This window comes from Mesocricetus auratus, unplaced genomic scaffold (genome assembly GCF_017639785.1).
Source record: "Mesocricetus auratus isolate SY011 unplaced genomic scaffold, BCM_Maur_2.0 Super-Scaffold_100008, whole genome shotgun sequence".
In the NCBI taxonomy this organism is placed as follows: Eukaryota; Metazoa; Chordata; class Mammalia; order Rodentia; family Cricetidae; genus Mesocricetus; species Mesocricetus auratus.
In genome coordinates this window covers 67485314-67495856 of record NW_024429192.1, presented here as the reverse complement: position 1 = coordinate 67495856, position 10543 = coordinate 67485314, and the positions used below count along the sequence as shown (strand labels likewise).

Genomic DNA, 10543 nt, shown 5'->3' with positions numbered 1-10543 from the left:
GCTGTCCTGGAACTTGCTCTGTAGATCAGGCTGGCCTCGAACTCACAGAGATCTGCCTGCCTCTGCCTCTGCCTCCCAAGTGCTGGGATTAAAGGTGTGCGCCACCAACGCCCAGCATTTCAATGCACTCTTACCTAGTTTTACACAAAGGTCTAGATTAGATACCCTATAGATGAAATGCTCTGTGTAACTGCCCACTATGGCACGTTCTAGATTGTTGGTTCCTAAAAGCAATGAAGAGGCACTACAGTCAGTAGTGGGATGCATTCCAATTCTTTTATTTATGATGCCTATTTGGACCACAAGCCAGCCAGAATTCAGCCCCCTGGGGAGAACTCTATGGCCCATTCATGTCATCACTCTACAATGCGGCGGAGTGACTGGACAGCAGGGGATGTTGCACCCCAGTCGATGGGCTTCCGGTACTCCTTCTTGTCCAGAAGATACTGTCTACCATGGTAGTTGGGTAGCTCATGGAAAATCCAGGCGCCTTCTAGTACCTTACAGGAGTGGATCTCTCGCATGTGAAATTGCTCCATGGTGGAAGGGCAGTCTTCTGTGGTTTCATACATCTGGCCACTAAAATCACCCTTTTCAAAGATCTGAATCTTATACTGGCCTCCGCTGGACTGAAAACAAAGCAACAAGAGGGAATGGGCAGCCATCGTTACAGAAATCATTCTCAGTTCAGGAACTCAGAGAGCAGCATGGCTCGCAGCCTATCATCCTGAAAGGGGTCATCAGAACTGTCTCTACGTGAAAGGCTGACTTTCATTGAGAAAAGGGTGACTTCTATAAGTATCTATGAGGTAGAAAGAGTCCTAGGACAATTAGTATGCAGTCTGCACTTGATCTTAGGCTGAGAAGTAATGTCAGTTAGTCTAGTGAGAAGAAACTAAGATTTTATTTCAGTCAACAAATCCTAGCTACCCGTGAAGAGGTAGAAAGACTTAGGAAACGGTGTGTGGGGAGAGGGCTGGAGAGATGGTTCAGCTTGCTGCTCTAGCAAAGGACCCGAACTCAGTTCTCCAAATCCACATCAGCTCTATGGACCCCAACACCCCCTTCTGGCCTCTGAAGACACCTGCATGCAAATGCACACACACACACACACACACACACACACACACACACACACACACACACGCATACAATCTTAAAAAAGAAAGAAAAGCTGTGGGGTTGTGGTCACACAGCAAGCTCCCAGACTCACCAGATGAATAGCTCTGCAAGAGCCCAGGCGGTCGTTGAGGCCCATCCAACGTTGGTACTCAGGATACTCGCCCTGAGGTAGGATGTACATGTGCCCAGCGAAGTTGGGCCTCTCATACACGGCCCAGGTGCCTCCTTCTACTCGAATGGAGTTGCAGCGACTTAGGTAAGAGTAGAAGTCGGCACAGTCACAGTCGCAATCATAGCGGCGGCCTTGGAAGTTTTTGTCTTCAAAGAAACTAATCTGAAGCACAGAGAATTAGAGACCCGAGGAACTGGGCAACCTTGCACACAGATGAAAGCGAAAAGCTCGCTGTCACATTAAGATGGCACACCTCTACTTTCCCTCACATTTGACTTCTGGCAATTTTGTCAACAGATGGCATCGGGGCTTTCTCAAAATGGAACACAATAAAAGGATGTTCTGATGGAAGCCGGTAATCTCCGACCAAACTGCATACTTAAGTTCCTACAGCCCTCTACTCAGACCGGAAGTGCGGAGGCAAAGCAGATCTGGTTTCTCTGGTTGAAATAGGGGACACCTGATGGGAACTCTGGGGGTTTATCAATATCACCGTGGAACCCCAAAATAGCGCGCGTGCGTACACACACACACACACACACACACACACACACACACACACACACACACACACACACACACACACACACACACACACACACACACACACCGTTACACAGTAATTCCACAATCAGGAAACGGAGAGTCATGGTTGGAGTGGTTAATTCCTTGGCATTGTGCCGCCACCTTGTGGCTGATTCGCTTTATTGATTTAACAGAAAAGCACTGCATAAAGGAGCAGAGGCGGGAGTCTTTGGTCTTTGAGTGATGGTAGCAGGGTGAGTAGTTTTCTAGAAGTAAAGGAAAAGGGACAAGGCTGTCCAAACGAATAAACTCCGTGGAGAACACAGCCCGTCATAGGAACTGTTGTATTGTGAGCGTGGTAAACCGAGTTGGAGTTCGTTCCCCCGGAGACAACGCGGGGAGCTGCGACAGGAACACACTCTGAAGTCGGGTCTTGTTGACTCATTACATGGACAGAATGGACGAGCACAAAAGATCCTTTCCCTTCCATCCTGTGTGATTCGTCCCCCGGTGGCACATCCTGTTACACCCCAGGTGACACATTCCGCTTTCATCTTTCCTTTCCCCCTCCTGTCTCAACTCTCCCTTTCCTGCTCCCTAACTTTTATCCTTTGCCATTTAAAAAAAATCGTGTATTTCATTTCCTCCTCTTCAAAATCGTTTTTCTGCTCCCTCTCTCGTTTTAGCATAGCAGACTTAGAGGTATATGGTCCCTGTTTACTACTTATGCGACTTTGAGCTTCCATCAGAGGTCAAGGTAAAAGTGTGTCAGAGGGGTGGTCTGAGGGTAAAATGGAAGTAATGGCAATCAAGTTTATAAAGTTTAATACTTGACTCAAAATTGCCAATGAAGGGGAAGGGGCTCACGGGGCCCACCCCTGCCTGAGAAGCTACAGGCAATTAAGATTGCTGAGAAAGCAAGAGTCACATTCCTAGGTGGTGTAGACACTCAGAGCCAGTCACTCTAACCTTCCTAATGCTGCGACTCTTTAATTACAGTTCATGCTGTGGTGACCTCCAACCATAAAATTATTTTGCTGCTACTTCCTAACTGTAATTTTGTTACTTTTACAAATTGTATGATATGCAACCCACGACGGAGTTACAGATCTACAGGTTGAGAATCACGACTCTAAGCTGTCCTGCTCAAATAGCCCATACCCATGCTCAAGCAAGCAACCCTAATTAAATGCAACGAGGGAGGCAGACAGACAGACAGACAGACAGACAGACAGACACACACACACACACACACACACACACACACCACCTCACAGGGAACAGGCAAAGGAAGGGGTCTGGTGGGAGGGGAGTGGAAGGGAAACGTGAGAATGGGGGATGAATATGATCAAAATATGTTACACATATGTGCAAAACTGTAAAGCACATTTTAAAAACTGTTTAAGATAAAAACTGGCTCAGTCTGTATGTTACTCGTGTGTGTGTTCAGGGCTGACCATTTGATACTGAGTAGCCGATCAATCGGTGTGCTCGCCCCTGGGGAAGACTACTCTCCCGCTGTTCAGCATTCCTTAGTTGTCTGTGGTTCTTTGTAAGGCTTGAAGTCCCATCATCTTTCACCTTTGCATGTCCCATTATTGTCATCCTTGTGCAGGTTAAGCGGCCAAAGATAAATGTTTAAAAAGATAGTAAGCGGTTTTTGTTGTTACGGACACATGACCTCCAAAGATGACCAGCTATTCAACGATAGCTGGAAACCCATGGGCTGCAGTGTATCCCGTCTTCCTACCCCACATGACTTAATGGGGCAGCATTTATACTCTAAACACTCAGCAGGACTGACACTGAGGCCTTTTTTTTTTAATTGTGACCTGTAACAAGATCGTCAGGAAAATCGAGTAACTTCTCTAAGAATGGACTTTCTTTCATTCATATGCTGAATTTACTTACCAAACATTGCTTGTGGGAGCTATGCTATGGGAAATATGTGCATTTTATTCATGAGTTCTCACATTTACTGTCCTCTGCACACTTGTCTTATGTATGTATGTATGTACTTCTCAGATACTGCTATAAGACAAGTGTGCATCAGGCACTAACCAATCACAGAACAAGTTAACAGCTACCTCCAGATAACATGCACCAGTAAGCATATATATCTACCTAACTTGTTGCTAGTCTCAGTCTAAAGATGAGGAAACTGTGGTATGGATCTAGATGGAGTTTCTCTTAATATACCTGGCCTGAGCTTTGAAAACTCTCAATAACAAACAAACAAAAACCAAAAGAAACTGAAGGGGCTGCTCTATAGGCACAGAGAGAGACAGACAGACACACAGAATATCAAGTAACTAATGTATCACATGACATTAACATGCCCTATTGTGTCTGGGGTCAACTGGATAAATTCAGTATGGTCTGACTATTGGGTATTAGATTTAAGATGCATCTTGGGGGTATGTTTATTCAAGGTAAAAAAAAACTTTATTTTTAGGGGCTACATATCTAAACACCCCCAGTCAACAATGCAATGAAGTTAGGTACTCTTCAAATGGCATGACAGAGAGCAAATCTAGCCCAATGTTAACCACTGGAGTACCAGTGAAAGTCAAGCGTTCGCTGCAAGTGTTTCTTATCCTTTCAAGATTAGTAAGTCTGAAAGTTTCAAAGCCAAGAGTTGGAAGGAGGGATCAGGCACCACACACAGACTCTGCCCTTCAGCCCCACTGATTACTACAAATGCTAACCAGAGAATCCCTTCCTTCCCCAAGTCTTGCCTGAGCGTTCACCTCCACACAAGCAGTGGGGTCAACATTGGTAAGACCCCTGCATGGAAACAAGAACTGCTTTAACAAAGAAGTATTGTTAGACTAGCTCACTGGACTGGCCTGTCCACTGACTGGCCTTTTGGAACAGTAATGGCTGAGGCTAAATTATGCATAATAGAGTGTTGAAAGCTTTTCTATGCCTATTAGATTTAAATCATCTGTTGCTGGAAGGCAGCCATCATGGTGGTTTTGGTACTGTCTGCCCACACAGTACTCAGCACAGCACCATCGTAAAAGGGAAATCTTAAATGTTGATAGGTGAATATATTAGACTAGAAAACAAGCCTGTCTCCATCTTCCCTCCTTTCCTTGTCCTTCAAGCACTAGCTTATTCACCTCTAGGCAAAGAAGCAAGAGCTTTCCTGCACTCTGCTTTCAAGAGGTCAGTAGATGAAAAGCGGACGAGCTATGAAGTCTGCATGGCGTTTACTTACCTTGGCTCCAGTTTTAGACATCGTAAGCGCAGAGGTTGAGTCCGCACTACTGAAAGAAATCCAGAGTAGCTCCAAAGCTCCAGGCACAGGGACATTTATACCAGGCTGGTTCCACAACAAACATTTGCTTAGTCATGAGAATTGGATCCAAAATTTGACTCAGTCATTTACAGTCTATTGATGTTTGCTAGAAAAGCAATTGGGATTATAAAATAAAGGAAGGCTTCATTGCCTGTCTAATGCTCACCCACCCAGCTGTATTGTAGACTTTGCTGAATCAAGGCACCAAAACCCAGCCAAAGTTTTAAAAATTCAAAACAAGGTTATCTCTGTGCCATTTTTTTTCAACCAATGACCTGTTAGGCATTCCCAATGTCCATTTATTCTCTAACAGAGAGCATACAGGAGAATCCAAAGACGACCCTCTACTTCAGGGGAAGTGATGTTTGGAGGGCAAACCATTTTGCACCTACAAGTCATGAATGCTCTTGACTTTGGGTGCCTGGGAGTCACTACAAAAAAGCATTGGTAATCTAAACGCTTTTAATATGGAGCATACATTAGATATACCAGTGTTTGGCTCTTGAACTTGATTACTGCCCTATAACTAGGTAGCAGAATGTCTTTAATTTTGGTAAATGTATGCTAATGTGTTTGGGGTAAAATGATGTCTACAATCTACTCACAAGCTTTAAAATTAATGGTAATAGACTAGTCAATTTGGCAAAACGTTAACATTTGGGGACTCCAGTCAGGGAGTACATAGGGGTCCAGTGATCTGTTTTGTTTGGAAGAGTCTTACTAGGTTATGTAACTCTGGCTGGCCTGGAATTCACTGTATAGTGGAGGCTGGCTTCAAGGTCATGGCAATCCTCCTGTTTCCCAAGTTCAGGAATTACAGGTTTGCCACTCCAAGGTCAGATCACCTATTTTTGCAAATGTCACTCAAGTTTGATTTTTTTTTCCAGACACAAATTAGAAAGAGCTGTAACTCACAAAGCAGTACCAAGTACATAGAGACAGAAAGCTGCCTTGAGACTCCAGAACTTTCCAAGCTAGTGCTCTGCCCTTTACACTGGGATCTACCTCTAACTTTAAGAATAGGATTAATACTTTATACAAACTCAGACAAACAATGAGCCAACCCTTCTCCCTTCTTCTGAGCCCAATTTCACATTTCTTCCTTTCTCCTAATAAATGTCCAACAAACACCTCTATAAATCGGATACCCACCAGAGTGTTCTATTTAAAAGGGCAAATGTGGGTGGAGCGGCTCACAACTGCACCCTAGGGACCTGACTCATCTGGCTTCTTCCTTCACTCACACATACATATGCACATTGATAATAGTAACAATCATCTTTAAAAACATGCAAATGTGCCTTGATATGTGGGTTGCCGAGAAACAAATAACAAACCACAGAATATATTTGCTTCCTCAATTTTATGTATTTTAAGGATTGGATTGACTCATGGAATCCAGCAGTGTCACCCCAATGGTCCTTCATTTGGTCATTTTTTGCTTACTTGAATTTCATGTTAAAGTAAAACCTATCAAGTCTTCGAAGACTTAGCGAGCATTAAGAGAGCAAATTTTACTTGAGAACTGTAAGAGTGGCTCTGTGGTGGTAACTATTAATTAAGTAACCCGTTAGTGAACAGAATCACTTCACTCATGTGTCTTAAAGAACAGGGCTTCCCAGTTACATGCAGACTCAACTTTGTAACAGAATAACAACAAAAACCTTTTATTAAAATTAAAGTAAGACGTATTTTTTAACAAAAGGAGAAAATTGCTTTTTAGAGTTTATTGAAATTTGAAGCAGAAAATAAAAAATAAAAAACTTTACACAATTTCATATGTGCTTTATACTTTAAGGCCTAAAATACCATTTTATAAAACTATCTCTGCTATATTTATACACCAACTGACCATACTGTCACTCTTTTTAAAAAAGGAGCAGCAGTTTCCTTTTAAATAGTTGCAAAGAACATACAACTCTTGTTTTGTTTTGTGAGACACAGGGTCCTCACCATGTAGACCAGGCTGGCCTGGAACTCACAGAGATCTGCCTGACTGTGCCTCCTGAATGCTGCGATCAGGCATGTGCCACTACACCTGGCTAACTTTTCTACCTAGGACAAACCCTTTCATCATACAAACTAAAATATGAAGTCAGCTTGTGAGCCTGTACTTGGTCACTTAGACACTAACGCATACAGAAATCTGCCTTGCCTGGGGTTCCCTTTCGGCCCGACACATGTGAGTCTTATAACCTTCTACAGGTTAAGATGTTTCTATGAAAGTCAGAAGCTAAAGTTCGACCTAAGTAAGTGAAGAACAGGAACCAACAAAAGGAGTTAAACAGATGGAAAAATCTTGAGGTCTCGCAGGCAGCAAGGGTGCCTTTCCAATGAAGTCTTCATTGGGCACCATCTTCCACTACTCCTCATGTTTCCAGAGCCCTGCAGATGAGCAAAGAGAAGTTAATGCATATAAATTAATTTTCATGTTCCATGCAAATGTGAAAACCACTTTCATTATAAATTCATATAAATTAGGGAGATCACGACGATTTAGAGTGACACAAGAACCTTTGTATCCCTTTATGGTATTAGTTACTATATAACAGAAAGAAATTATTTTGAACTCAAAATTGGCAGGCTGGAGGTAAACAGAAACTTCAATCCCTATGCCTTACAGTTCTGACTGGAAACTAACAGAAAGTAAATACCTACCCCTTACAGTTCCTTTTCTTTGTACCATCTCCACATTTCCAATCCCAACCCAGCATTTATTAACTACATACTGTGAAATTATGTTTCTTTTTAAAAAGATTTATTTTTTTTAAGCACATGGATATTTTGCCTGAATGTATATGCGTGAACCAACATGCACACTGTGCCTTTGGACGCCAGAAGAGGGCGTCAGGTCCTTTGGAACTGGAGTTACAGACAATTGTGAGCTGCCCTGTAGTTACTGGGAATTGAACCTGGGTCCTCTAAAAGAGCAGCAAGTGCTCTTAATCACTGAGTCATCTCTCCAGCTCCTAAAATCATGTTTCTTAAAAAGAATACAATCACAGAACCTGGGATGCCAAAGCAGGAGAACTGCTATAAGTTCAAAGCCAGCCTAGACTACATAGGAAGACCCTGTGTCATGAACAAAACAAAGTCAAGGAATATACACTTTAGAAAGGCAGTCATTGCTACCACCCTGTGTACCCTAAATAGATAAGCATATGTCTGTGCAGCCACTCCTAGGTACAAATGCATGAGAGAAAGAAAGCACATGCTGTGCAGAACCCTGTTATAAACATGAAACAGTGCAGAGGGGAACGAATCCAAGTCCTCTCAGTGGACTGTTGCTCTACTGTAAGAAGGAACACTCCTGCTACAGCAGAGATGAACCCTGACAAGCTGACTGTTCAAAAAAAAACTTGACTGCTTCATGCATAAGAGTGTCTAGAATAAACTAGGTAAATGATTGTTTGCTGGGGCCTGGAACTAAGAGAAGCTGAGGGGGTTAAAGGCATAGGAAATGACTACTAATAGGAGAAGGCTGTTTTAACTAGGCTCCTGATACCACTGTAGGCCTAGAGGATGGGGCTGTAGAGAGTGGGCCCCACCCCTCTCTGTCCAGGTGAAGCTTGCAGGGGAGAGGGCCCCACATCTCATCTGGGCAGCAAATGGAGTTGATGCCATTCCCAGGGACACGGTTGGGCTGGCCCTGAGCATGTGAGAATGGGAGGGCAAGTTGTGCCCCTCTCATATGCCATGTGGTGGCACGGGTGAGGGAATGAAGTCTTCTTCCCCTCTCCTCAAGCCCCACAGCAGGCGGGGGACCTGATCCAACAGCCCCCCACCCCAGCAGGCCCTGTACTCACTGGGACAGCAGAGTGGAGTTGGCCCTGTAGATGGGCTAGGGTGAGTCAGCTCTGAGGATGTGTGAGAGGCTTAGCTGCTATCGCCTCCCTGAGATATGGTGATGGAAGCAAGAGAAAGATACCTCCTCCACCCCTACTGCCTCCAGAGAGGGAGCTGACCCTTTCCTTTACCAGCTACAACATGGGAAAGGGAGCCTGCACCTCTTCTGGGTAGCACAGCAGAGCTGACCCTGTTTACAGTGTTGTGGGTGAACTAACCCCAAGATGTGAGCATAAGGGATCTGGCTCTGCCCCTCATCTGCCATATGACGGCATGGGTAGGGAAGAGATGTCCCCACACACACACACACCAGCTCTCTATGCCAGAGGCGGGTGGGAGAGCTGTCTCTGCCCCCACCAGCTGCAACACTCAGAAGAGTGGCCCCTGCACCTCACCCGGGTAACAAAGTAGAGCTGGCCCTGATGGTCCAGGTATGGGAGGCAACCCTGGGGTCATGAAAGCAGGAGAATGGCCATGTCCCTTGCTTCAAGGGATGAACTAGCCAGGGCAATGCTGGAGAGCTTGCCCTGGTGGGGAGGATGGGGTGGGTAGAGCTGACTGACCCTGCAACTCCCCAGGTTCAGAACCAGGGCTATGAGTTGGTCCACCCCAACAACCACCCTACCTATGAGGGCTGGAGCACATGAAGAGGCTGGTCCTGCAGACCCAAAGCTGCAGGATTTCCATGCACAAGGCAACAACAGAATGCCCAAGAGGAGTTCCAGGGAGGGCCCAGCATCAATAGTGTGGCAGAAACTGGAGGCTTCAAACCAGACCAATGACTCTGTGCAGTGAACACTTGCAAGTAAAGCTGTATGGACAAAAGGGTTCACTGCGTGACCCACTGTGTCACACTAAAACTTCTATGACAAGAAAATTCCTTCTTTCTTTCTTTTTTTCCTTTTAAATTTAAGGCTGCAAGCAGATGGCAGATACAAAGGGACAGGAAATGGATGTGATCAAGGTGCATGATGTGAGCCACAAAGAATAAATAAAAAAGAAAGTTTAAAGAAATCTTTTAAAATGCTGAAAAAAACAGCATTTGGATTAAGTAATTCTAAATAAATTTATTTCTATTTATATTCTTAACTATTTAATTCATGACTTCTAGTGTTCAGTAATAAAATGTTTATTTGGTTTAATTCTAACTAACATATTAGTAATTAAGAAAAAGGTCTGTTTTATTAAATAGTTTGGGGAGTATATGTTAGAGAGGAGAAATAGAACTTACTGCCTGGGCTGTGAGAGATAGCTCAGCAGTTAAGAGCATACGCTGCTTTCCCAGAGGACCTGAGTTCAACCTGCAAAACCAGCCTCAGTCAGCTCACAACACCTGTCACCGAGGTTCCATGGTACCCGACACCTTTGATCTTCTCTGGGCACCATCACTCACCTACACACTGACATACACACATACTCATACTTAAGAATAAAACAAATACTAAAAAAACAAAAGACGAAACAGAAAAATAATGCTATTAATGGAAAAATAGTATTTAGTACTACAAAAATGCAATACATATATGTGTGTGTGTGTGTAAATAAATAAATAAAACTCGGCCTTTATATTTGCC

At 43.9% G+C, this 10543-nt stretch overlaps 2 protein-coding genes across 7 annotated transcripts in view; both read right to left on the bottom strand.

The window, feature by feature from the left end:
• Positions 1–257: 257 nt before the first annotated feature.
• Positions 258–6685, bottom strand: Crygs (crystallin gamma S). The gene is made up of 3 exons (XM_040751043.1): positions 5043–6685; positions 1214–1456; positions 258–629 (listed from the first exon to the last, which is right to left on the bottom strand). The coding sequence occupies exons 1-3, from the start codon at positions 5061–5063 to the stop codon at positions 357–359; spliced, it is 537 nt and encodes a 178-aa protein (XP_040606977.1). The 5' UTR covers positions 5064–6685; the 3' UTR covers positions 258–356.
• Positions 6686–6835: 150 nt separating this feature from the next.
• Tbccd1 (TBCC domain containing 1) overlaps positions 6836–10543 on the bottom strand; it is a 44738-nt gene continuing 41030 nt past the window's right edge. For all 6 annotated transcript variants that reach the window (XM_005071701.4, XM_013114422.3, XM_013114424.3 and 3 more), the window contains one exon: positions 6836–7508. The gene's annotated coding sequence lies outside the window, so the exon portion shown is untranslated. The remainder of the gene's footprint in view (positions 7509–10543) is intronic.

Coding starts and splice junctions, on each gene's coding strand:
- Crygs (XM_040751043.1), bottom strand. CDS start 5,063: ATGTCTAAAACTGGAGCCAAG. Junction 1,457..5,042: donor TGTCTAAAACTGGAGCCAAG/GTAAGTAAACGC, acceptor TCTGTGCTTCAG/ATTAGTTTCTTTGAAGACAA. Junction 630..1,213: donor CTTGCAGAGCTATTCATCTG/GTGAGTCTGGGA, acceptor CTTTGTTTTCAG/TCCAGCGGAGGCCAGTATAA.